We start from the raw sequence: 27,804 nt of genomic DNA on the forward strand, positions 1-27,804 counted from the left end.
TCCAAGTTACAACGGCACTGAAAAAGGTGACATAGTCATTTTTCGCAAGTATGACTCTGGCAACATCCCCAAGATCATGTGGTCAAAATTAAAATGCTTGGCAACTGACTCATATTTAGGACAGCTGCAGTGTCCCAGGGTCCTGTGATCAACTTTTGTGGCCTCCAAACAAGCAAAGTCAATGGGTTCAACTTAACTATAATGATTCACTTAACAACTGTGGCAAGAAAAGTCATCAAATGGGGCAAAATTCACTTAAGGGTTTCACTTAGCAACAGAAATTATGTCTCCATTGCGGTCGTAAGCCGAGGACTACTTGTGTTCCACTATTTCTTCGATATTAGTGTAAGTCTTGTCCAGTGGCAAGTTGTTCCACAGCAAGTTGGCTGTAGCAGATTGTCCTGCTGCGAATGGGACGTGGTGAGTTGTAGAATATAGAATAACAGAGTTGGAAGGGACTTTGGAGGTCTTCTAGTCCAACCCCCCTGCTCAGGCAGGAAACCCTCTATCATTTCAGACAAATGGCCATCCAATCTCTTCTTAAAACCTTCCAGTGTTGGCGCATTCATAATTTCTGCAGGGAAGTTGTTCCATTGGTTAACTGTTTATAAAGCGGTACTTTATAAAATGGTACTAATAGGAATGTCCTTGAACATGGAATCTTACGGTAGACCCGCTCAAGAGAGTCGGACAAGCGGCAATTTTTATTCCAAAGATTAGCAAAGCGAGGGGATGAGGGAACACAGCGGCCTCTGCTGCCTACCAGGCAAAGCCGCCGCTTCGCCACTTGCTTGGGCCAAAGACGACTCAGCCAGGCGGCGCTGCCTCCCGGAAACGTGCGAAGGGGCAGGGTTTGCCTTTCCTTTCCCCGCCCCGTCAGGAGGCGGATGGGGCCTGGCTTCGCGGCCTAGCAGCTGCGCTGTCTGCCTTTCCTTTGCGCTGCGTTGGACACGTGTTGTGTATGCGCACACACGCTGTAAGGAGCGCAGAGACCGCGCCGGATGGTGAGTGGAAAAAGGTCGGAATGGGAAGGGAGGAGGAGGAGCGCGGGGGCCGGTGCAACGGAGACGGCTTGGCCCACGGGGTGTTGGCTACTGGCGGGGAGCGATCCTCGGGAGTCCGACTCGCCTTGCAGCGTGACTCTTCCCCCGCCGCTTCCCTTCTGCCCCTTTTCGGCACCACGGCTATTCCTGCGCAGCCCTCCTTCGGCTCCCTCTGGGCCGGGGCTGCTTGGGCGGATGGTCCCCGGCGCCAGGGCGAGCGACTCCTGCTCGGATCCCCGTCGCGCACCCGGAGAATCGGGGCCGTGCCAAGGAGGAGCCTCCTCTTCCGCTGTGAGCCCAGGCCCTGCCTGGACCGTCTCCGGAAGGCGACGCATGTAGGTGCCCTTGCATGAACGCCGGAGGCTCTGGAACGCCTTGGGGTTTTTGCTGTGGGGGCCGCCTGCTTAACCTCGGCCAAGGATTTTCTGGGCTGAAGAGAAGAGCGTGTCTGGTTGGGGTGGGGAAGGGGGCTGCGCGTGGCTTACCCCAAACTCTCTAGGCACATGCTGTGGCTGATGGGTCTAATGCGCGCGCGCTCCTTGCAAAGGAAGGGAGGTGGGGAAGGACAGAAGGCGAGAGGAGGAAAGAGTTTATTTTTTATTTATTTCGTATTAGGAAACACATATATGTATAGACATGATTTTGGATACATGAAATGGATGCGAATATATGGGGACAGTAGGGTGCCCTTATGCATGCCCCTTTGCAGACCTATTAGGAATGGGGTGAGGTCCACTGTTGGCTATCTAAGGTTAAAGTTTTGGGGGTTTGGGGAAGAAACCACAGAGTCAAGTAGTGCATTCCAGGCATTGAATTTGAAGTTGAGCCCCTTGTGGTCTTGAACAGATTGGAGGAGGGTAGACGAAGCATTTCCCCCTTCGAACTGAGATATTTCTGCTGGTTCCTTGCAGTAATGCCTTTTTGCTAAACCCTGGGCTCCTTTTGGCCTGTTATCTCACAGAGCAACCTCCCTCCCTCCCTCCCTCCCTTTCATTTCGGATAGAATAGCTTTGGGAGGCTGCAAACTGGAGAAGTTTGCTTCCAGGCTACCCAGTGACATTCTCTTCTCTCCGATGATTCAGTTCTCCTGACCATGCTCTCAGAATGCGCCTGCACCTCTGCCCCTCCCTCCCCCCAACTTCAGATGCTGTTTCCCTACCACCCATATCTTGTGTGCCCTTGGCTGCCCCATTAGATGCTGCCACTTGCCGAGTGGGTGAGATTTGTTTTGCATACGACACCTGGTGCCCTCCAGGTATGCTGCAGTTAATTGCCCACCTAGCCGGAAATTATGTGATGTAATCCAGCACATCTAGAAGATCCCAGGTGGGGGAAACTGTTTTGTTAGATAAGTGTGATCCCTCTATGTTCTAATGGGAGAATGGGGAGAAAAATGTGGGTGGCAAATTTGAAGCAAGGTAGACTGAGGAAACTTTCCTGACCTTGTTTATTTTAGGGTAGTGCTAATGTTCAGATAATAGTACAATTTAATGTGTGTGTGAGATAGAATGCTATGTATAATGCCATGTACATTTATATATAAATATATATCCTCTGGAAAAATATCTGGTTCCCCCCCCCCCCCCCAAAGAGACACATGATGCAAATCCCCTTTCCTTCAAAAACAGAGTACTATATGATTTTTCTCCTTCAGCAAGGTCTGTTATATTTATAAGAAAAATTCATCCATTCATCCTGGCAGCATGTTTTAATCTTCTATTAGTAGAGACCCTTGGGGTTTCTTAATGGGACGTAAAACTATTGCCAATCAAATTTCAAGGCAATCCAGGAAATGGTCAGATAATAGTTGTGAGCCTTTTTATTTATTTATGTTATTTATATTTCTTGCTATGGCTGCTAATTTATCTGTCTAAAGACTATGCAAATTTCACACCTCATTAAAGGCTATAATGTGAATTGCATGTTCCAGAGCACAGTCAGTTCAGAAAACAGAAATGCATCATTTACAAGTTAATTTCCAGTTAGTTGCAAAGCAATGTGAAAGTACATCTAGAGCCCTCACATGCAGCAAAAACTATTATATAATCTAATCCTTTGTTGGGTTTTTGGGGGAAAAAATCTGTTTTCTGAGTAGAGAATTTTGGATCCAAGGAGCTATGAGATGCTAAAGGATACAATAAAGGGCTTAACAATTTTAGGCTTTTCAGAAATGTGAAAAGTTTTTATCCTATCCTGCCTTTCAAATTAGTGTATTTCTAGTTTTTGTCATGGGAATTTTATTTATCTATTAAGGTAGCATATATTTATTGCCATGCATTTCTATTTGAAATTTTACAGTTGGGAAATCTGAATTACAGATGTGCTTTGGATTTACCTGATCGTTTATAAAAATTAGATAATTAATCTAAAGATAGATTGGTTTAAGATTTTTTTTAACAGAAGCTGTGTTGTGGAAACCAAATTCATGTTGATCATGATTTCTAAAGCATAAAGTTCATGGCAATTTAAAAAGGTACCTGCCCAGTCCTTATAATCCATATTCAGCATAGGAAGGTGAGAGACACGCAAAATAGAAGTACAAAAAGAAAGACTATCTGATTGTTTCAATAACATATTTGAGGGTGGATTTTTACTACAGTACAGAGAAAAGAGGGCTGAGCTGGAGGCAATTGATTTTGAGGTCAAAAAACTTTTTTTTTTTTGCCAGAGTGAAGTTGCCTTGTTAGGATGGTGGTTGTTGCCTTTACCAAGTGATGCACCATGCCAATAGTGGACAAATTAAAAGAAGCCCTAAAGCCTGGGCGAAAAGACTCTGCTGACGATGTTGAACTGGGTAAATTGTTGGCAGCTTCTGCCAAGAAGATTTTGCTGCAAAAGATTGAGTTTGAACCAGCCTCCAAAAACTTCTCCTACCAGCTGGAGACCCTCAAGAGCAAGTACGTTTTGTTGAACCCGAGGACAGAAAACTGCAGTCGGCACAAGAGCTCTGAAGAGGGACCCATACGAAAACAAGGTGCCTGCCTCGTTTGTTGTACTTGTCTTTTGGAGTTTCTCCCCTCCCTCCCCCCCCCCAAGTTTTATTTATTTTATTTTTATAACAACCAATTTTCATCAAATAGTGTGTGTTCTGCGTACAATTGTGCTTAAGTAATCATATTATACATTTTGGTTGATATAATTCCTCGCCATCATATTAATAGTATAACAATACTGTAACATTAATATTTAACATTTAACATCATCTTTACCATCTCCTCCAGTTGCATCTCCTCCTTTCCAACTTCTATTATTTAGCCATTGATAAAATATGTCCCATATCAAAAAGTATTCCGCGTCTTCTTTATCCTTATTAGCAAATGTTAATATATCCATTTCTGCACAGTCTAAGGTTTTCTTAACCACATTCCCCTGAGATGGGATCGTGGAGAATGAGTTCTTCATTTGTTTTTGAGTTGCTGACTTTTCCTTTTTTTCTTCCGACAGGTAATGAGCATGTGTCGGGAAGTGATGGGGTGCCAGCTCCCCAAAAGGTCCTCTTCCCTCTGGAGCGACTCTCTCTAAAATGGGAGCGGGTGTACCGTGTTGGAGCTGGTCTCCACAACCTGGGCAACACCTGCTTCCTCAACTCCACTCTACAGTGTCTGACGTACACCCCACCTTTAGCAAATTATCTGCTTTCCAAGGAGCACAGCCGCAATTGTAAGTGTGTGGCTGAGTTTGTGTGTGTTTTGCAGTGCTGCATGCTCCCACTTGTTCATATCTCTCTTCCGCTTAGAGCAAAGGCTATAGGAACAACCTTTTTCATTTCCGAAGGCCTCTGAAGGATGGAGTTCTTAAAAATATAAGGTTATGGCTGGTGGAGCAGCCCAAGGAAGGTGAATGGTCAGGGAATGAGGCATTTAGAGGGTACATGTGCACAACATTGTTGGTGTATGTCCTTTGGTGTGTGTTGAGGGAATTGGAAGGCATCGGATGGATTCAGGGCTGCTTCTGATAAGCTACTCCTTTCTCATTCTCATCATTACTTTTAGAGCATCGATGCAGGCAGAATTACTGTCCCCAAAACTAGAAAATTATGCCTGGCTTTGCTTCTGCCACCATCTCATCAATCCCATGGGCATAGGATCCCCAATTGGAGTTAATCTTCCATGCATTGTGGGAGGAAGTTATGCTCTTTTACATTACAGGATTGTAGTAAGGATCATAGCAAGATGAGGCAGGTAAAAATATTTGACCATTCAGAAGTGTTGTTCAGACGATGATGATGTTATTTATTCCAAAATATAATTTCAAATTCTATAATTCTGCCCATTTGATGTGGAAATCTTCCCCCTCCCCTTCGATCGGAGCTTATTTTTTGAATTGCTCTACAATTTATAGTTGCAAATTTCTGATTCCTCTATTCTGATAGTGTTTTGAGGAAAACATTGGAAAACATTGGAAAAATCCTAATGTTTTCTAGGATTTTTCCAATATCATATATGAGGTTATGCTTCAGACTTACATGAGAAGAATCTCAATGTGTTTAAGACAATAGGAAGTGTATTAAGTTGTTTTCTCTTAAGAAAATGTTATATAAGTTAGATTGTGATTTTAGATTCTGCTGCATTTGAGGTATTTTGTTTAGGATTTGGCTATGTTCCATTACTGGGGCCTTTGATTTCTGTAACTGAAATCTAGGAAATCTTCTTGTGACAAAGAATTACTTTGAGCCCAATTGTAATACAGGTAGTCCTCAATTCACAACCACAATTGAGCCTAACATATGTCATTAAGTGAGAAATTTGTTAAGTGAAGTTTTCCTCCTTTTACGATTTTTCTTGCCATATTTGTTAGGTGAATCACTGCAGTTGTTAAATTAGTAACACAGTTGTTAAGTGAACCTGGCTTCCCCCCCCCCCCCCTTGACTTTACTTGTTAAAAGGTCATAAAAGGTGATCACATGATTCAAAGACATTGCAATCGTCATAAATATGAACCGGTTGTCAAGTATCTGAGTGTAAATCAAGTGGCCATGGGGATACTGCAATGGTCACCAGTGTGAAAAATTGTCATATGTCACTTTTTTCAATGCCTTTGCAACTTTGAACGGTCACAAACGAATTGCTGTAAGTCGAGAACTATCTTTAATGGGCCTGCAGTGTTGTGTGAGCTTAATTAGTGGGTTTTTCTTGGCTTGGGGGAAGGGTGAGTAATCCAAGGCACGTTCCAGCCAGCAGTTGCTTTTCATTGCATCAATCCTTGTGATGGAAGACTGGCAGATTATGTTAGCAGCTGTGAAGGTCTTGAGCCAGCTGTAGGGTTACGTAAGAGCTACTTTCCTCACTACGTCATCCCTTCCTTACTAGTGGTACTGACTCTTAGTTGGAGAGTGTACATCTATGACTAGGTAGAGGTAGGTAGATGGCAGCTTTGGTGGCTTTGTTTTAAAAGTCAAAAGAGCTATTTAAATAGCAGCAAGGATCATTTCGCAGCTTAATGCACATACTTTAGAAATGTTTCCCCTTGTCTGAGTAGCGTTTACTTGTCTGGGCTGCTTAACGAGTAGCATTGGGTTGAGATTTACAGGTATGCAGCAGAGAAGCTTGGAGTCAGGATAGGAAGCCATTAAACTGTCCATGTTATCAATGTATATTGTTTATTATGGCCTTTAGCCAGCAGATGAAAGAGGAAAAGAGACAAGATGGATGGATGGGTAGATGGATAGACTGATTGATGGTCCATATAGGTCTGATCACAAATCAATAGGTAAGCTATTTCAGTAAAGTGAGGGTTTCAAATGCAGGCTCTAACTTTATTTTGCTTCTAGCAATATATATATTGCTATATGCATGTGAATGATACAATGGAAGGTGTATAACGTAGCTATTGATGAAAATAGCCAATTGGGATTTTTTCCCCCTCTTCTAGGTCACCAGGGAGGCTTCTGCATGATGTGCATAATGCAGAATCACATGATCCAGGCTTTTGCCAATAGTGGTAATGCCATCAAACCTGTGTCCTTCATCAGAGATCTTAAAAGTAAGCAGGGGGTTGGAATACTGTCTACCTGTCCAGTTCATACAGGGCAAGAGACCAGTGATCCTTTTGAGATGTTGACCATAACCTGAATACTTTCACGTGTGAATGTTTTTTTTTTTTAAAAAAGCAAGATTTCTAGAACTTAGGGCAGGGGTGTCCAAACTTGGCAACTTTAAGACTTGTGGACTTCTGCTGGCTGGGGAATTCTGGGAGTTGAAGTCCACAAGTCTTAAAGTTGCCAAGTTTGGACACCCCTTACTTAGGGTTACAAAGTGAAGCAGTAAGACACGTCAGCCATCAGTGGTTGTGGTCCAAAGATGCCCTTTTTCAGGATTTTTCCAGATATAACTGAACACATCTCAAAGATTGTAAGGGTGAAGCTTAAATTTTTTATTTTTTATTACTTTATTTATATTTTTACAAATAAGGCAGTGATAATAATCCCACAAGTCTTCCTCCTCTTATTTGCCCCACAACAACAACCCTGTGAGGTGGGCTGAGTTGAGAGAGAGTGACTGGCTAATGTCAACCCATCTGACTTTCATGGCCAAAGCTGGGCTAGAACTCACAGTCTTTCACTTTCTAGCCTATTGCCTTAGTCATTAGAGCAGTGGTTCTCAACCTGTGGGTCAGGACCCCTTTGGGGGTTGAATGACCCTTTCACAGGGGTCGCCTAAGACCATCGGAAAACACATATGTTTGATGGTCTTAGGAACCGAGACACCAATTTTATGGTTGGGGGTCACCACAACATGAGGAACTGTATTAAAGGGTCGCGGCATTGGGAAGGTTGAGAACCACTGCGTTAGACCAAACGGGCTCTTTCAAAAACATTTTTTACCATATTTTATTTTTTGTTTTACTTATCAACATTTTTCGTAGATATGCTAGGTGCAGAGTTTGGTTTTGGGTGGTGGTCAGTTTATGAGGAAAAACCTCTGAGCTTCCATGTTGGGTTCAATAGTGACCTCTGTTTCTGATACAGTTCTGAGGTGTTCTTTTTTTATCTCCTTTGGCAGAGATTGCACGGCACTTCCGTTTCGGGAGTCAGGAGGACGCTCATGAGTTCTTGCGCTACACCATTGATGCCATGCAAAAGGCCTGCCTCAACGGTTACACCAAGTATGAACAACTAGCTCGCTTGCTGTCTGCTTGGGAGAGAACACTGGGTTGAACTGATCATGTCATTAAATTTGCTTACTGAAGCATTAGCTTTCCCTAATTAGGGGGAAGGAAAAATGCATACTACATGAGCAACAGTGACAAGGTCTACCTTCCCTTGCTATGGAAGTAAATATTAAAGCAAGTAATCCTTGCTTTAAGGGTAGCAAAAATTCTTATCGAAGGAAGAAATAGCAATAGCACTTAATAGACTTAAATACAGCTTCACAGTGTTTTACAGTCCTCTCTAAGCGGTTTACAGAGTCAGCTTATTGCCCCCAACAATTTGGGTCCTCATTTTATCCACCTCAGAAGGATGGAAGGCTGAGTCCGCCTTGAGCCTGGTGAGATTTGAATTGGCAAATTGCAGGCAACTGGCAGTCAGCAGAAGTAGCCTGCAGTACTGCACCCTAACCACTGCACCACCATGGCATGTTAGGTTCTTGGTGTTCTCTGAGATTGGTTGTTTTCCTGAAAATGTTTTGTAACCAGGCTAGGTGACATTATCAGTGCATAGTTAACATTTGAGGAGCATAATTGAGCTCATAGAAAACCCAAAACCCATCAATTTAACCCAGAGTTGCAGGTAGTCTTTGCTCTTGAGAGGAGGAAATCCATGCCTGGTGATTTTGATTGCTTGTTTTTTAACTCAGAAGTGAAGAATTGCATTTTTATTGGATATTTTTGAGCTACATCCCCCGTCATGCCTCGCTACAGGCCATACTAGTTACAATTCTTAGAAAATGGAGTGTAGCAACATTCCTTATCCTTGTTTGGGCCACCCAGTTTAAATCAGAGTTCCCCAGTGATCAATATTGACCTCCAAGAATCAATGGGATTATTGATTATTATTATTTATCATTCTCTGGTTTAACATTGTATTTATTACATGTTCATATAATAAATGTTGGGGGTGAATGAACCATCTGAAACCTCATGAAGAGATCAATAAGCAGAAGAGTTTGTGGCCCCTGTTTTAAATGGAAGCATTTCTGAAATCTAGTCACCCGCTTGCTTATCTTTTCAGGTTGGATCGCCAGACTCAGGCTACCACGTTGGTGCACCAGATCTTTGGCGGCTACCTCCGATCTCGTGGTGAGCGCAGCTTGGCGAGGCCTCAGATGAGGGTGTGGCGGGAGGTTTCCTTTCCATGTTCCTGGAGTTTTTAAATTTTGGCTGTCTGTTATGATATGGCATCCCCAAAATTCCCTCCAGTGCCCAATTATACCTCTATACGTTCAATTGATTTGTAGTTGCTTTCCAGACACTGTAGGCTAGGGGTGATAAACTCGATTTCATTGAGGGCCACATCAGGATTATGTTTGACCTTTGGGCGGGTGTGCCTAGGGTGGGCGTGGCCAGCTCAACGTCACTCGTTTCGGGGGGGGGGGCTGAGTGCTCTGCCAGCGCAGCCTCCCCCAAGCTCCGTTTTCACTGGCAGAGGGTTGCAGGAGGCCGTTGCAGCCGAAAATGGAGCTCGGGTGGGCAGCATGTGGCCCTCCCAAGCTCCATTTTTGCTGGCAGAGGCACCATGGGCTGGTCCTTCATTGTTTCCAAGGCGGCTGCCAAGGCGGGCCAGATCTAAGCACCCATGGGCTGGATGGGACTTGCAGGCCTTGAGTATGACACTCTTGCTGTAGACGTTTTCCTTTAGTTTTTGGCCTCTATCAAGGCTACGAAGGGGATATGAAGCATCTGGTTACTTAGCTTTAATTAATTTAATTTAACTTAGCTGATTTCAGTGCTGGCTTTGCTACACGCAGAGACGGAAGCCTCATGCCTCGTTGTCTCAGTATGAAAAGTGACATTGTCAGGGAAGCTGTGACCATGAAGGACAGGCAAGCAACTGTTCTGCTTTCTTTGCAGTGAAGTGCTCCGTGTGCAAGAGCGTTTCTGATACTTATGACCCATACCTGGATGTGGCTTTGGAAATCAGGGTATGCCAGCATTGTTATTTCTCTTGTTTTCTTTCTTTAAAATCCAACTCAAAGGATGGTGTCACCCAGTTGTCAGTTGTGATAACAATGAAACATTGGCGGCCAGCTTCTGAATTGTTTTAAACCACGGGGTAGATATGTTTGCAGGAAGCTGTTTCAAGCATACTGTTTCTTAAAGCTCATGGCCTTTGCAGAAAAGGGGCAGCTGTCCTGTATGAAAAGGAGTAAAAGCCCCTAAAATACTACTAGGAGGAAGTACCTAGGGCGTACCCAACCTCTGGAAGACTATAATTCTTTTGCCCAGCTTGCTTTTCAGGTTTATTCCCCTCACTTAGACCTGGAATGCCCAAAAAGGATACTGCAGTATGTTATTACACAAGAATAGTTGCAAGATTGATAAGTAAGAGGTGGGGAGGGGCAGGCAAATAAAGAGAGAGATTGTTGAGAGATTGTTAGTGTGCCTACCTGTTTGCATATGTTTATTTGTCTCTGCATATGAATGCATATGATTAGAGAGACATCTTTGGGCCCAAGCAAAGGTTACCTGTATTTTTCAGAGTATAAGACGCACCTTCCCCCCCCCCCCCCCCAAAAATAGGGTGAAAATCTGAGTGCGTCTTATACACTAAATACAGCATTTTTGGTCTACCGAAACTTTGCCTCTTTTGCAAAAATGCACATGCAGAGGGTTTGGGAGGCTTGCAAAGTGCTCCTGGGGGTTGGGAAGGGCAGTTTCCCCCCCAACCGCTAGGAGCACTCTACAAACATCCCAAAGCTCTGCATGTCCTTTTTTTTTTTTTTTTTTTTGCAAAAAGCGAGGCATGCAGAGGATTTGGGAAGCCTGCAGAGTGCAAAACCCTTTTTAATTTACCTCTTCAAAATCGTGCTGCGTCTTATACTCCAGTGCAACTTATAGTCCGAAAAATACGGTACTTACCTCTAACCTGAACTTCTAGGTGCTCAAGCCAAAGCTTAATTAAATTTCCTTCTCTCTTTTTATTACAGCAAGCAGCCAATATTGTACGGGCGTTAGAATTATTTGTAAAAGCTGATGTCCTGAGTGGGGAGAATGCCTACATGTGTGCCAAGTGAGTTACTTTTTTCCCTTGATTTCCCTCTTGATTTGTCTGCCATGTGTATAAACAGTTTCCCTTCACATAATTACACTTATAGGTGGTTCCCATTTAACAATGTTTATTGGGACCTGGTTAAGTGACACGATCCTAAAGCACAGTGTCAGGTGTCTCTCTGCTGTCTTAGGCTGGCAGTTCCAGTTGTGGTCATTAAGAGAATCCTGCGCAGTCACCACCTCCAACAGTTACATGATCACTATTTGTGACCTTCTGGCTTCCCCATTGACTTTGCTTGTTGGAAGATGGCAGTGAAGGTCGTAAATGCAGTCCCGTGACTGCGATGCTGCAACGATCGTAATTTTGAGTTGGTTGGGAAACACCTGAATTGTGATCATCTGACTGTGGGGATGCTGAACCCCTGAGATCTGGCTTTAAATCTTCTTGTTCAGAAACATTGGAACTTCGAATAGTTGCTGAACAAATTATTGTTAACCAAGGCCTTCACATACAGGGAAGGAAGGAAAGGAAGGAAGGAAGGAAGGAAAAGAAAAGAAAGTGTTGTAGCCTGCCAGCTGCCAGTGGAACTGGCAGCAAACCTGGATGATGAGGAGGTCGGGGAGGAACCTGGGCCAGTTTGGAGTCTGGGGAAGGCTCTGATAGATGTTATGCGTCGGACGCAGAGATAGAGCTAGGGCCATCCAACATTTCACAACCACCAGAGAGGCAACTGCCTTTGGAGGCTGATATGAGTGAGGAGGAAGAACAGCTGGAGCCTGTTCCAGATGCACATATGCGCAGAGCAGTTAGGAGAGGTGAACAATGGAGGACAAGGAGTTGACTCGGGAAGCAAAGCACATGTGAACGCTGAATGCCCCCCCCCCCCCGGCTGGGGAATAAATAGAAGAAGAGGGGATTGGTTGTCGTAGGAGACAACAGTTTGTATTTCTGAAGATCAGCTGGGAACTCAGGGCCTTGCAATTGTCGCAAAGAACTGATAAGGTCTGTTACTGCAATTAACTCCATGAAGGACTCTTGCCTGGACTTTTCGGTGGGTGAATGCAATTAATTCACAAGAGGTAAATGAAGAGGGGGTTTTTGTGACAAGGAGTCTGTTTCTTGCTTCTGCTAAGGCTGGGCCAGAACAGGAAGAAAGGAAGGAAGGAAGGAAGGAAGGAGAAAGAAAATAAGGAAATTGCAGGATCCAATCTGGGTCGGTCACCAGGATCAGAGGTTTTGTCTTCTGAACTTCCAAGACAAAATCTTTGTGTCAAGACTCCGACTAATGAACCCAAGCAAATCAGAACTCTGAGACTAGGATCCTTGTCAAAGGTCTTCTTTATTGAGTACATCATATCGGCACAGCTTCAAATCTAAATCTTTCCAGCGGTTTCAGTATAAGTAAACTAGGAAATAACCCCATCCCCAAGTGTCACAGGTAACGTTGGCCAATTGGATTAATTGGCGGCCTCTCCAGGCACTCCTTTCCCAACCTTACGTTGCCAGTAGAGATGACCTCGGTTCTCACGAGAAAGCTCTCTGTTGTGTCCAGTAATGCATTCCAACCTCCTTCCCCCTCTGTGTGGCAATTGAGGAACAGAAAGGTGGCTGTTGCCAGGTTCGGTTCGAAGTTGACACTTTGGTCCTGGTGATTGACCGAGATTGGATCCTGCAGCATTACCCTGGGATAGGTATATTTGTCTTTCATGGAAGAAAGATTGTTTATCTTGTTTAACCATATCTCTGCAACTGGGATCTAAAGAAATAGGAAAGCAAGGTTACTCCACCTAATCATTTATACATTAATCAGTCGGCAGGGATAGGGTCATGAAGAAATAACTGAGTAAAAATGAAATTTTGAGGGATATATATTTGCATTTGGGATAGCCACTTACTACTTGAAGTCAATAATTTTCCTAAATATTTAGAAATTATCCAGTGCATGTGACTTATTTTTTTCTCAAATAATTTGTCCTTAAAATGGAAGGCTCTCTTTAAACTTGGTGCAAGTATAGTAATGGAAGCAGGAGAGTTTTTAAAACCACCTTTCTTTTGGGGTGGCCTTAAATTTAGGGCCGTCTTCCTTTCAGGGACGTGGCAGACTGAGAGCCCTTCCTAAGGTGCTTCAAACATGCCTCTGTTAGTGGCAATCCAGAAGCTGCACCCTCTATTGAGGATAGACGTTTAGGGATTGGCTCTGTTGTTCCAAGTACTTCATGTTTTGAGCAGGTGTACAGAACTCACCCATTTCTCTTCCATGCAGATGCAAGAAGAAAGTTCCGGCCACCAAGCGTTTTACTATCCACCGGGCCTCTAATGTCCTTACCATCTCCCTCAAGCGCTTTGCCAACTTCAGTGGGGGCAAGATTACCAAGGTGATTAGGAAAGGGGGAGGGTGGTCCCTTCTCAGAAAGAGGGTGGATCCAGATGACCTTCTTAAGAGTGGGTGTCAGTCTGTTTGATAGCTCAATCCAATCTATAGAGAGTTCAATCTATAGATCACTGACTCGTGCCTGGTGAGGCTGATGCTCTTCATGCAGGTTGCTAGAAGGTGGAACACATTCTTACGAACCTTTTCTCTCTCTTACGTAGGACGTGGGTTACCCTGAATTCCTGAATATTCGTCCTTACATGTCGCAGAGCAGTGGGGACCCTGTCATGTATGGCCTCTACGCTGTACTTGTGCATTCAGGGTACAGCTGCCATGCAGGACATTACTACTGCTATGTCAAGGTGGGTCTTTGTCGATACGCTAGGGTGTGGGTAACAGTGTGCTTTAGCCTTGGGGGAGAGGCTTTTATCTCCATGCCTTTTGAGGAAGTTCGCAAAATTGCCGTGTACCACCAGAACATTTTTGCTTTGTTTCCCTGTGGAAATTCTTAATATCCGTGCAGAATGTTTCTGTGTCTTCTATGTCCATCTCCAAATTTTCTTGGTTATTGAAGGACCTGTGATTTGGGGATTTTCCAAGATGTCCAAGCTACAGATTACTGGAAGCGATGTGACATCATAAGCTCAGTTGAGCTCAGTCCAGACAGCGATTGTCCTAATGTCTTAAGTCTAATAACATCAATTAGCTAGACACCAAAGGCAAAGTATATTAGGATTAGGTATGACATTATCCACCTTCTAAAATAATCTCCAGTATTACTCTTTAGACAGTGCTGTATTTGGGCTGATTTTCCTGATTTTCTTGCTGCTGCTAATAAATGAATGAAATAAATGAATACATGCATACAATCATCTTTTGAGGATAATGATGATTTGCTAGGGAACAGTGACCAATTATTATTTCTTTGTATATCTAGGCTAGTAATGGGCAGTGGTACCAGATGAACGATTCTCTGGTACATTCAAGCAACATCAAAGTTGTTCTCAACCAGCAGGCCTATGTACTCTTCTACCTGAGGTAAGACATATTTGTGGTTATTAGGTTCTCCTACTTTCCCTTAGGGTGTTGTTACTGTCACCCCGACATTTGAACTGGTGTCTCCTAGGCCATTCTTGTTTTATGCTTTCTTACACTATGCCCTTTTTAAAAGTTGGTGAAAATTGATACGATTTTATTGTGTTTTAACTCGAGATTATTATCTAACAAAAATTGATAGCATTAATACTAGGGATAACCTAGTTCCATGATGGCAAACCTATGGCACGCATGCCAGAGGTGGCACGCATAGCCCTCTCTGTGAGCACGCCCAACATCGCCAGCTGCTCTTCCAGGTTCTGTTGCATGCATGTGTGCCGGCCAGCTGGTCTTTGCACAAATATGCGCGTGCTGGAACCTGGAAGAGAGCAGCTGGCCGGTGCACATGCGCCTTGTACCAGCTGTCCAGCACGCACGGCAGAAGCCAGAAGAACAGCTGGAGATGGCACGTGTGCTCATCAGCCAGCTGCTGTCTTCCAGGTTCCGGTGCTCTGGTGTGCGCATGCGCACACACCAGTTTTGGCACTCAGTGCCGAAAAGGTTAGGCACCACTGACCTAGTTGGCTGACCCCATTGCAAGTCTGGATGGCTGGGAGGTAGCCTGAGTGTCAAGCATCTCCTTGTACCACTCATGACCTGAATTGGCCTGGTTAATTATTGGGAAGTGTGTTCACTGTATCATGGCATCCAGCCATCCTTTCTGTTAGGGAAGGGTCAACATGCTTGCTATAGAAACAAAAAATTCTGGGTTCAATCCCCAGCACCTTCAGACAGAGATGAAGAAGATTCCCTCTCTGATTTGCTGCCCGTTGATACAGACAGCACAGAGTCAGATTATATGAATGGGCTGACATGGAGTAAGGCGGCTTCCTATGTTTTTGTGGACATCCTCAATCCCAAGAGCTTTTGAGTTTAATAGTCTTCAGAACTCTATTACTACGGAGTAACGTATGCAAATTACATGGCAACTAAATGCTCCCTTGGGACAGTGGCTCCCAACTTTCCAGTGTTCAAATAGCTAACCCTCATTCCTAGTTAGCTGCTGGGCGTACTTCAGGAAAAAAATGTTTCATGAAAGGCAAAAGGATCAGGCAAATGGATGAATAAATCAATGAGATAATTTGTTTTTCTTTAAGGATCCCAAGCACTAAGAAGAATCCCGAAGGACTTGTCTCCAAAAGCAATTGCTCAATGCCCAGCCGAACAAACATCTCCTCTGATCACTTGAAGAAAAGTGCAACTAATGGTACCTTTGCATCACCACTGATAAACAAAGTGAGTGGCACACCAGAGTCACACTCCAAAATTGGTCTAACGCAGTGTTTCCCAACCTTGGCAACTTGAAGATGTCTGGACTTCAATTCCCAGAATTCCCCAGCCAGCGAATGCTGGCTGGGGAATTCTGGGAATTGAAGTCTAGACATCTTCAAGTTGCCAAGGTTGGGAAACACTGGTCTAACGTGTCTGTGTGAACCTAGGAGAGAAAACATGGGTGGGAAAATTTGCCTCCCAAGTAGTCAATTTTGGCCCAGTGAAGAGGAAACCATATAGTATAGCTATCAAATAAGAATGCTCCCCCCTCCCACCCCAAGCAATAAAAATGTTGCTCTGCCTTTAATTTCTCAAATCTGGCTGCTAGCTGTACATATTTATTGTTGTGAGAACTTGTGCAGATAAAGCAGAATTTCGCTGTAATCTGTAGTAATTCCATTTAACTTATTTGAGTCAATCAAGTGAGGTTGAATTTTAAGATGGTTAGGTTAATGTATATAACAGCAACTTGCCTTATTTCATTTGGCAAGGCCGCTTTTCATCTTTTGGGTACATGTGTATGTGCCTATTATGCAGATAGTGGTGCAATGTATACTTCTATTGATCCAGCACTTCTGTCTGTCTTCTCCAAAGAGACACGACGCGATTCAGGTTAAGAAGGCTTCAGACCCTGACGAATCGGGTGTTCCTGTTTCCCGCAACACCTTTGTTTCCAACAACAAAACTCAGAATGGGATACTTCCTCTTCCCAAGCTCATACCTGCTGTTGGATTCTCATCTCCTAAACTCTCCAGCAAGCCGGCTTTCTTGGACGACTTAAGCAAGAGATCCAAGAAGCCGGCATCCTCGTCTCGCAAGACTTCTCAGGACTTTGGTCAGGTTGACAGTGCTAAACTGGAGTTAGCCAAGCAGAGCTTCTGGGGAGCTAAGAACTTGGTGGCATCTTTGCAGCTGTCGGGCAGCTCTGGAGGAACCCCTGAAGCCAAAGCGCATGAGGAAGGCACAGAGCTACCAAGCAAGGACTCCTCCTTGACCTCTTCGTCGTCTTCTAGCAGCTCATCTTCCTCCAGTCCAGCTCATAAGTCAATTAAGGGGCTTTCTCAGGCCACAGTAGGAGCTGATGGCTACTCTTCCTCTCAGGAATCGGACTGTGTGTCTGGGAAATACACTTCTGAGGACGCCAAGTTTGCCAAGGTGAAATCCCCGTTGTTGACTAATTTAGCCAATCTGGAGTTGGGAAGCACCATGTCACCCCCACCTGCAAAGAAACTGGCACTTTCTGCCAGGAAGGTGCGTTTGGGGAAAGGAGTTGAGCACACCGTTCTCCGGGGGTCGGGGGAGAGGAGTGGTGAGAAAAGGGAAAGCTTGATAAAGGAAAACCAGGTGGCCTTTCCATCAGTAAAGGCACTATATGCTCAGAGGCATCTACAGGTAGTCCTTGACCACATTATTACCACAATGCAGCACCCAATGTTTGTTGTTAAGTGACTTTTGCCCCATTATGTGACCTTTGTTTGCCTCAGTTGTTAAGTGAATTACTGCAGCTGATAAGTTAATAACTAGTTGTTAAGTGAATCTGGCTTCCCCATTGACTGTGTTGATCAGAAGGTCGCAAAAGGTGATCACATGACCTTGGGATGCAGCAGTGGTCATAAATATGAACCGGTTGCCAAGCATATGAATTTGGACCCATGATCATGGGAATGCTGCAAAGTTTGCCACTCTGCAAAACGGTCAGAAGTCACTTTTGTCAGTGTTGTAGCTTTGATGGTCACTAAACGAACTGTTGTAAGTCGAGGACTCCCTGTATATGCAAGCAGTTGCCAAAATAATGCCTCATTTAGCAAACTTGCAATGCCCCAGTGCAATAGACAGCATTTGCAGGAAGTAAGCTTTATACTTGCAGTCTCTGACTGTGTTCCCATGGCCTTGGGGTGAAACATGTTGAGTTTGCTTTCCTCCCCCCTCCTCTTTCTGGCTATGAAGAGTAAGATTTAGAACCTTTTTTGGGGTGGGGGGAACGGGAACCAAGAGCCATACTAGACCATTTGAATGGCACTGCATTCTAAGAAGAGAACAGGTCCAGGACAAAAAAAAAAATCTAAAATGGTATTGAATTGAACAGTTAAGGTGATATTAACTGAGTAAAACAAAGCTGAGATGGCGCAGTGGCTAGAGTGCAGTACTGCAGGCTACTGGTGTTGACTGTGACTGCCGGCTGCCTGCAATTTAGCAGTTCAAATCCCACCAGGCTCAAAGGTTGACTCAGCCTTCCATCCTTCCGAGGTTGGTAAAATGAGGACCCAGATTGTTGGCTGACTCTGTAAACCTCTTAGAGAGGGCGTAAAGCACTGTGAATATATTGCTAAAATACAAAAGTCACAGATTTCCCCCTTTGGCCATGGTGGGAATTGCCATACGTTGGTCACCCTCTTGGGGTGCGATTTTGAGGAAGGCCCTGTTGGCTTTGTGAGCAGCCCTTGGTCCTGATCCATAGCCTGTCCACCCCCCCACCCCCCTGCTGCATCTGCAAGTAAATGAGGCTGCTTGGAGAGAGGGAGAGAGAGACCCTTTTGCTTCATTAGGCCAGAACAGAGCAGCTTGGCAGGGGTGTGGCCTTCAGGATATAAAGCTAGCATGTCCTGGGAAATGGGGAGGTGCCAGTGGCCTGTTATTTATTCTAACACGTCTTCTGTCTTTTGACATGTCCTTCCTTGTTTTCCCTCTGTTTCTAACCACAAACACTTTTCTGATTCTTCTTCCCCTCCCTCTTCCACCCCTACCCTCTCTTTGTTTTTGTGCCCACCCTCTCTTCTTACGCCACCCGCTGCCCCTGGGGTCATGGAAACCTCCTTTTAGACCACCAAGTTTTTATTTATGTCGATAACTACAGGGCAGCAACACCCTGAGGAAAGTGAGCGGCAATGAGCACCAGGCACCGCCCCATTCCCCCCCAGCTGCCACACATACCACCCAATTCGTCTGCGCTGCTGCACCCATCCAAACCAGGTAAGCTATGGCCAGTCTTAAGTGGCCCATGTGCCATTGGAATATGGGTACCTGCGGTATTTAATCCTTTTCCTCAGTAAGGCCTTTTCGTTAGTTAAAATCTTTGCTGGAATCCCTCCCAGTGATTTGCCTAAATATTTCTGGGTTCTGAGTTCCTGGGAGAGGAGGGAGCGGTTTATAAATTTAAATAAAGTTAAAGTTAAAAGCCTGCTAGCTCAGAGGAATCTGGTTGGTTCAGGGTTGTTGTTTTTTAAAAAAAAATCCATGTTCTGGGACTGAAAATTGCATCCAGGGAGGCGAAGTGTCATTTGCTCAGTTACAGATGATGCCCGAGAACAGTTTCTAGTTGCATAACTTAATATTGGTAAGTTCTGTTTCCTGAAAGCTTTTATTAGAGCCGTGGTTGCACAGTGGTTAGAATGCAGTATTGCAGGCTAATTCAACTCACTTCCAGGAGTTCGATCCTCACCGGCTAAAGGTTGACTCAGCTTTCCATCCTTCCGAGGTGGGTAAAATGAGCACCCAAATTGTTGGGTGCAAGATGCTGGCTTTGTAAACTGCTTAGAGAGGGCTGTATAAGCACCGTGAAGCGGTATATAAGTCTAAGTGACCTTACTGCCCTTAGGGTCCAGTAATTGACCTGTGAACCGATCAGCACCTTACCTAAAATTTCTAGTGATAAATTTACTTTGTAGGAAAAGATCAATCTCTGGAAACAAAATGCAGTCCTGCTGCTCAATAGTTAAATGCTTCACGTTCATTTTTTTTCAAGTAAATTGAGCAACTAGTGTAGGTCAGTTTATTTAGCAAAAGGTCATAGGATGTACATTTTTTTAAATTTGAGAACTAGTGTAGATTAGAAGTCTGCCACACACACACACAAAAAAGAATTCTAGAACAAAAGGCACAACTAGATTAACAAAATGATGGAAATATTGAAGAGAAATGCTTTCCAGTCATTTAGATATAAACTGGAAGTAATATGGGACAGCAAAATTTCATTCCTGTCCTACATTGGAGCATCACTATTCTTGTGGACTATAAAAAAGAATCTGCAAAGAGAAGAACAAATTGGTATTTACATCAATCTTGATTTATTATAATAATTTGGGAAATAAGCCCCAATTACCTAGTTCGCCTATAACACATAGGTTCAGTGGTGAAATTTAATTTTTTTTACTACTGGTTCTGTGGGTGTGATTTGGTGGACATGGCAGAGGAAGGATATTGCAAAATCTCCATTCCCACCCCACTGTGGGGCCAGTCAGAGGTATTTGCCAGTTCTCTGAACTACTCAAAATTTCCACTACCAATTCTCCAGAACCTGCTGAATTTCACTCCTGCATAGGTTGCAATTATGCAAGCCACTTTAAGATCCAGCCTGATGTGTGCCCCGGCCATTGTTACATAATATAGTGGTTGCAGATTTGGCAGTGAAATAAGGAAATAGAAATACTGTAATTGGAAAAGCTCCATGCTTAGAAGTATGTTAGTTGACAATCCTGAATTTATACCCAGCCAAATGATTCTCTTTGGATGGAAACTAAAGTGGTGTGAAATCTTTGATAGCTCCAGTTCTGGAATTGAGATACTTGTGATCCAAGTTGGTACTTGTATCTTTTTTAAAAAGGAATATATATATATAATTCTAATCTTCACTGGAAGCAGTCAGATATATGATAATACCATTCTGTTTGTACATTGAAATAGTGAGATGGTTAACCCTGACCTTTAGAGAATTGCAACAGCAATTATATTTTCCAAAGATTTTTTTAAAGCTTCAGGATCTGCTGGGTCTTCTTAACTTGATATTTATGTGGTTCTCTAGGGTGGTCTCACCTGCTTCCAAATCTTCAGCAGCTCCACAAACAGCCAACAGTCCCTTTGCCAACTCCATGCCCTCATCCAGCTTCAAATCATGCTGCCTCTCTGCTGCCACCCCTCTTCCATCACCTGTTGTACCCACCTCGGCACCACACCTCTGTTATCTAGACAACAGCAAAGAGCCATCCGTTGTCAGCAGTAAGAAGAAAAAAAGGAAGCATAGCTCCCCAGTGGAAGAGCAGGATGGCCATGGTAGCCGAAACATGAAAGACTTCAATGGTGAGAGGACTTGGCTCTCCAGTCCTCCTTGCAAGAGGAGGCAATTTGAGGGAAATGGCAGCATTGTGATCTCCCCTGCACAGGAAGCCAACTTGGTGAAGGCTAAGAAGGGAGAGGAAGAGAAAAGGGCTGGAGGTGACAGGACAATAGCTACTAGTCAAAGTAGTTCCATCCAGAAGAAGAAGAAAAAGAAGAAGAAAAGGCTGCAGCAAAGGGAGGAAGACTGCTCATCTTTGTTGTCCCCTGTGAACTGGTAAGTGCTTGGCTGGTTGTCTCAAGTCAAAGTTTTACTTGACCAGTTGTAATGGTATGTGGGAAAGATCTTGGAAGACAGGGCAGAGAGATGCTGCCTAGGGCATGATAAGAGATAGCATAGCCCACAGCTGGATAGTGGGCTGGGCAAAGAGGGTCAGAAGGAACTTTAGTTCCTCTAAAAGGGATAGCATGAAGATTGTACTTTTAAACTTGCAAGATTTTGTTAAAGTAGCTTTACAGTGGAGAAAATTAGCTTCTCTGGTCAGGTTTCTTGTCTGGTCTACTGGTAAAGCTGACAGCAACAACAAAAAACCCTTTTATCTGTTTTGTACAGCTGCTCTCCTCCACCTGAAGTCAGCTCCTGTAGGACAAAGAAGAAGAAGAAAAAGAAGAAGCAATTGCTTTCACCCAGTTCAGACAAAAGCACTTCTTCTGGAGAGAGTGAGCACCACAAAGATAAGCAAAGAAAGATACTGCATTCTCATGTGGCTGAAGTCTGTAGCCCCCAAGAAGAACTAAACGAGAATGGACTTTCGGTGGCTAGAGACAGCCCTCCAGGTTGGTAATACCCCTGCATCAAGGTTGATTGGGTAGGGGGAAGCAATGGAGGTCAAAATTTGGATAATGAAGGTATTCATGTCGCATCCTCATCTGAAATAGTTTTGTGGCTTCCTTTGTGTGGTGTAGGTGACCTTCCACTTACTGCACTCCAGCTGAATTGTAAATAAAAATCTATTACATCATCAGAAATAAGAGTGGATGTCTGTACATCCAAATTAAAACAGAAGCATCTGTTGGCACCAGTGTATTGCATTAATTCCAAGATATTTTTGCCAAGATCCTTTTGTGTCGCTAGTGTTTATAACCCAAATCCCCTCGTTTGGGGATTTCACAGATTAGGCATCTGTTCCTCGATAAGCCACATTGCTAGTGCTTCATCAGCCTTGATTGAAAGAAGTAAACAGCCCCTCTCTTCCCTGCACACAGACATGCAGAGATATTCTGAAAAGGAATGGATTTGGAGGATAAGATTCTGGCTATAAATGCTTGAATTGCAACATACTATTTCACGAGATATTTCGTGCAATGAAGAATAATTGGCAGAACTAAAATACTTCAGTATGTGCTAATGTCTTATATGTATTCACTTTGAAAGTAAGAAATTTGCCTGTCATTCCATTGCATTAAGACTGCACTGTCCTACCTAAGGACCCAGATTGTTGGGGGTCAATAGGCTAACTCTGTAAACTGCTTAGAGAGGGCTGTAAATCACTGTGAAGCAATATATAAGTCTATTGCTATTGCTACCTGCTTTGCAGGAAAGAGGAGATTTGCATGTACACCTTTCTTACATTAATATGCTCTTCACCTTTTTCTTTTCACAACAGCTTTGGCTTGGGGCAACCAGCTCAGACATAGGGACAAGTTCTCCCTCAATGTCCTGAGCCCAAAGAAGGAAATTATGCAGCATGAATGTGGACCAGTTGATGTAGTTCAGGAGCTACTGAAGGATTCTTTGGATAAAGCTTATGGAAAGCAAGGTACACTCAGTGATTTTGGAATTCCCTCCTTTTCCAGTTACAGCTTTCACAAGGACTTTGGAAGCCTTTTTCACTGGGAACATGAATGCTCTTCCAAACTGCATGCTTGTTACTATACAATTTTTACTGTATGTCTTGTACTTCACTTTCTAATTAAGATAAAGGAAAAAGGAGCAACACATTCACAGGTAGTTAATGATGGCAATTGGAATTCTTGTTAGTAAACAACGTGGTTGTGACAACGCCAATTAGGGACAGAAAATCCTGAACTTCCAATTGCCATTATTAAGCAAATCACCGAAGGCATCATTGTGGCTGTCACTAGCGACATCCTGCTGGCTTCCCCAGTGACTTTGCTTGCAGGAAGCTGGCAAAAAAGGTCACCAATAATGATCATGTGACTAGGGACACTGTGACTAACCTAAGCATGAAGACTGGTCATAACTAGTCCTCTTCCAGCACTGTCATGAGTTCGAACAGTTGCTGAGGAACTGATCATTGAATGACAATCATCTATATAAATAAGGAAAGTTACAGTTTGGAAAACATAATGAAATGTGATCAACCTAGCAGGCTCTGAATTCTCTAGCCAAATTTGATATCTAGCAGTAAATTATAACCTGAAAAATTATTACTTAACATCTTTCTAACTTCTTTCATCAGAATCGTATTGTAGAAACTTTGGAAGTTAAGAAAAGACCCTCGAATAGGATTTAGAATATATGAGAATAATTCATGCAAAAGTTCTATCTGGTTTCTGAGTCTTCAACTACTGGAAAAGTGCCAAGTTTGGAATGGTCATTGACATCCTAAATCATCAAGGACTCTTATTTCATTTAATGAAAGAAAGCAAAAATAGATCTGTTATTTTGTGATGGCCTCCTGAGATGTATGATGGCAGCATGTAAATATTTCCCTGCCTGTACTTCTGAAAATAGATGCTTGCTTGATTCTTCAGGGCAGAAATAAGGAATCCATTGTAAGCTGAAATAAAGACGTTGGATGCTGCCATTTTCAGCTCTACTTTTAATCCACAGTTTTAACATGGAATGGTGAAGCATCTGTTATCAGCCAGGATGCCATGCATGATGCTAGATGGTCCCAGAAGCAGTCCATCCTTGATGACTGGGATGAAGAATTTGATGGTGGAAAGGTATGGAGCCATTTCGTGTGAGCCTAACCAGTGCCCCAACTCCACCATTTGGACTGAGTTTCAAATTTTTCTGTTTTGATAGTTTTGTTAAATATGCATGCATTGCTGTTGCAATGTAGTTTGTTCAAAAAATATCCAAAGCAATAATGTCAGGGTTCCAAATAGCATCCAAAATTAAATCAGAGTCCGAGGCAAAGCATTCCACAAAGTTCCAATTTATTAAGAGAGCCATGTTGGCACATCTGGGAAAACCCAAATCTGAAAGCTTCCCGGTTTTCCCCACCCAGTTGAAAGTTCAAGATCTTGCCCCCACACCCATAAGTCCATCACATGGTCCAATCTTCCGCTGCCTTGCTGGCAGCTTCCACCCATCCAGTTACTGTCAGGTGCAGAGGTGCAAAGACAAAGGATGACCTTGGTTTTCTAGAAAGAATTTTGTTATGGCTACATTGTATCTCACGCCTACAATCCCCCCTCCCATTTTCCCACAATAGAAAATGCATAGCAGAATAATAGAAAGTGTGGCAGGCCAAAGATCCAAAAGAAAAGATGGCTGCAGGCCTGACAGTAAGTCCAAGAATATAACCCAAACTTGACCATGCAGCCCTTGAGCGTACAAAGTTACATTCTGCTTTAATGTGGGAAACATTATTTTTCTCTGCCTCTGCCCATATCAGGCTGGCAAGATCATTTATTTGATGGTTTCCATCCTGTGGACAGGAATAAATTCCACTGAACAGAGTTTAATGTGAGTGATGGGAAGGTCAGGCCTACATTTCCATAGCAGAAGTTGTTAAGTCTAGAAATAAGCATTTCTCCATCCAGTCGAAAAATAACCATAATTTTCACTGAGCATACTACAGAGTCCAGATAGTTGGTGAATGCAGGGTAAGAGTGCAAGATAAAGTAATATAGCCTGTGGATATGTTAGATCTTGGATTCAGTTAGAACCCCATAGTACTAAATTCTGATGCTTCAGCTTCTCCGACACTTTCCCCCAATGTTCTTTAATATAGTAAATACTAATATAAATATAGTAAAGCAGTCTTGGAGAAACTTGGAATGCTTGATAGATGGTCTAGAAAACTTTCGGTTTTAGGAAAAAGTGAAGACTTGGAAATACTTTTACAAATTCAGTTCTTGTTTTAAAGCCAGGCTTTTATAGAAATGCATTGTCCACTCTACGCTTCTGTATTTCTGTAGGGCAATTCCTATGTCACAGTTTCAGTATCAGGAATTAAGACAATAAAACATAATCTCATTCGTAGGTGAAAAAAATTAAGAAGTTCAAGCGTGAACGGAGGAGAAACTACAATGTCTTCCAAAAATTGCAAAGCAGGCGTAACTTCTGGTCTGTGACACATCCAGCCAAAGTAGCAAGCTTGAGCTATCGGCTTTGAAAGGTAAATAAATGGAACACCCTATGGGCAGAAAGATGGGTAAAAAGAAAGTGGTGATGATGATAGCATTGATTCTCAACCTATGGTCTTGGGACCCACGATGACATCCCAGGGGGTCTGCAAAGCCTTGAAAAAAACGTTATGATTTAAAGTTTTGGTGGTCCGTGGCCATGGTCCATGCCACAAAAGGTATTTAACGGGAGCTGTGGTGAAGAAAAGGTTGAGAATCATAATAGTTATTTTATATAGAATTTCTAAGATGAAGTAGGAAATGGCCAGTTATTAGGGACAGAAAAGTAACTAGTGTCCATGATGGGTAAAAAAGATATGTATTCTTCAAAACAATATTTACATTGTTGCGTTGTATGGAAATTTGTATTCGGATAGCAAAATATGGCTTGAAGCATTCAGGAATTGACAGGCCTGTTTAGCCATGCTTCACAATCGACAAATGGCTCTGAGAAAATAAGCATTTAGTTTAACACTTTTCTGACAGATGTTACTTGCACACCCATGTCCACTTCAGGTGGAGGTCTCTGCATAGTATTGATAAATGTTCCAAGTAGAAATAATTTAAGTATGTACTCTGTTGTTCCGGGTTCCTCCCCCTTGGCTTTTACATGTATATTATTGGAGCTAGCTAAACTGTAGTTTTCAAATGTGACCTTTTTTATTTTATTTTTTTTGCATTATCCTGAATGAAAAAGATGCATTTTGGCTCTGAAGTTAGGGAACACGAGGGATGAAGTTATTTCATACTAATTCTACCATTTCTTTCCCCTTCTGGGTTTGAAGCTGGGATCGTGTCATTCTGGTTCCACAAGGATGAGGACTTTTCTTGGGTCATTAATTTCATTTCCATTTCCACCTAACAGATGAGTCTTGGCTGAAGAAATGAAGTGGTCAACCTCTACAACTGTGGAGCTTCAAGTGACCAGAACCAAGTCACCAGTTGCCACTTCTGGGGAGAAGGGCCTCTTCTTGCCCCGAGTAGGGTGCTGCTATTCAGAGTGCTAGGATGTCGCATCGCACTCTGGAGAAAACAGGTTCTTGACCTTACTATATCAGGGGCGCTGCAAGATACCGTGCCAGTAAAAAGCGCTGTTCCAGGGTAACTTGACGTGGATTGAGAGTGGGGGCAAGGCAGTCGGCCCTTGGAAATGAAACTTCCTGCTGCTCCACACCCAGAAATCTAGGCTTGGTGAGCTGTGATGCCCTCAGCAGCCTTTCCTGTCAGGAGAACTTGAAGTAAACTGACAACACCGCCTGGTTTCTAAGATGATTGCCTGAAATGTCACTTATCCTTTCCCCACTTACAACTGCCATTATGAGTGTAATTTGTATGATTTTTCTTTACTTCTGCATGACCCCTTCCTTGTTTCAGCCTTTCAGATGAGCATACATTCTCAACCATCACAAACATTTATTTTTTTCCCTCAGGAACTCTTCACCAACTATTCTTGCTGCAGACGATCTTTGGAACCGAGTTCTGTTCCGCAAGAAAAGCTGGTGGTCTGATTGGCCTGCCTTTATTAAACGTGATTTCAACTAGCTTCCATTCTCAAGGAGTTTGGAAACAGTTTATTTATTTGATGGATTTTGGATGTGTAAAGTGAAAACTGAACATTTGAAGGTCCGTTCACATTTAAGAAAACAACATTGCATATCCTAAACTGGGAACTCTTGAAGTAGAGCAACTGAATGCTCAGGTACATGTCTAATGTTTGCTCTTTTTTCATCTTTCTGCCCTTGTGCAAATTAGTTTCTGATGGGCATTGTTGCACAATTGGAAATGCAGAAGCGGAGTCTCCTAGAAGATCTGATTCAGGCAACAGATTTAGTGTTAGAAAGAGGCTGACTGAATCATTGCTGCTTTAGCACTAAGGCAGAATCTGTTTCTTGCCCATTTTAAAAGGAACACTAGTTGCCTGCAAGAATTTTTTTAATGGGATATAATAGGAAAAGGGATTCCTTTGCACCCGTTATCTACCAATACAATTGCTGCTCTCTCTAAGGCTGACATATTTCACCTGTCATATGCCAATACTGCACGGTCACTTCTGAGGGGCAGTCCATGTGCACTCCATCCACTCTGCATCTCTCTGTTGCCCATCCATTAGCCTTTTTGTCATTGGCATCCGTTTTCTCTATTCACAGATGGGGTGTGAAGCTTGAAAACTCTTAATTCTTTCCACTGCATAACACATGAAAACTGTTAGCAATTTTGGCCCTTGTATCTATTTGGGGCTCACAATTAAGACTGTTTTTCTCTGATGAAAGGGACTCTGGGCCTCTTATTTCTCTGAGGGGAACAGGGTCTTCTGTATTACAGTCTTCTGACAATATGTAGATACCCTGAACGTGGGCACACTTTGCACCTCATACTGGGGTTTAATGTTAACAGCCCTCATTGTAGCAACGGTTCATGGTGCAATAAAGGATTGTTTTGTG

The 27,804-nt window shown here is 43.3% G+C and overlaps 1 protein-coding gene across 4 annotated transcripts; it reads left to right on the plus strand.

The window, feature by feature from the left end:
* Positions 1-850: 850 nt before the first annotated feature.
* Positions 851-27,804, plus strand: USP36 (ubiquitin specific peptidase 36). Of its 4 annotated transcripts, none has more exons than XM_081934685.1 (20): positions 851-1,018; positions 3,712-4,017; positions 4,488-4,703; positions 6,915-7,025; positions 8,045-8,147; positions 9,214-9,281; positions 10,053-10,123; positions 11,129-11,211; positions 13,457-13,568; positions 13,786-13,926; positions 14,502-14,602; positions 15,757-15,895; positions 16,526-17,182; positions 18,786-18,901; positions 20,730-21,257; positions 21,594-21,817; positions 22,648-22,800; positions 23,838-23,953; positions 25,222-25,356; positions 26,229-27,804. In XM_081934685.1, the coding sequence occupies exons 2-19, from the start codon at positions 3,765-3,767 to the stop codon at positions 25,351-25,353; spliced, it is 3,324 nt and encodes a 1,107-aa protein (XP_081790811.1). In that variant the 5' UTR covers positions 851-1,018; positions 3,712-3,764; the 3' UTR covers positions 25,354-25,356; positions 26,229-27,804. The 4 variants fall into 4 exon arrangements, with proteins under 4 accessions (XP_081790811.1, XP_081790810.1, XP_081790812.1 ...); XM_081934684.1 differs by having other exon boundaries at positions 851-1,004; XM_081934686.1 differs by lacking the exon at positions 851-1,018 and adding an exon at positions 1,662-1,768.

Source organism: Natrix helvetica (genome assembly GCF_964273705.1).
Source record: "Natrix helvetica genome assembly, chromosome: 1".
In the NCBI taxonomy this organism is placed as follows: Eukaryota; Metazoa; Chordata; class Lepidosauria; order Squamata; family Natricidae; genus Natrix; species Natrix helvetica.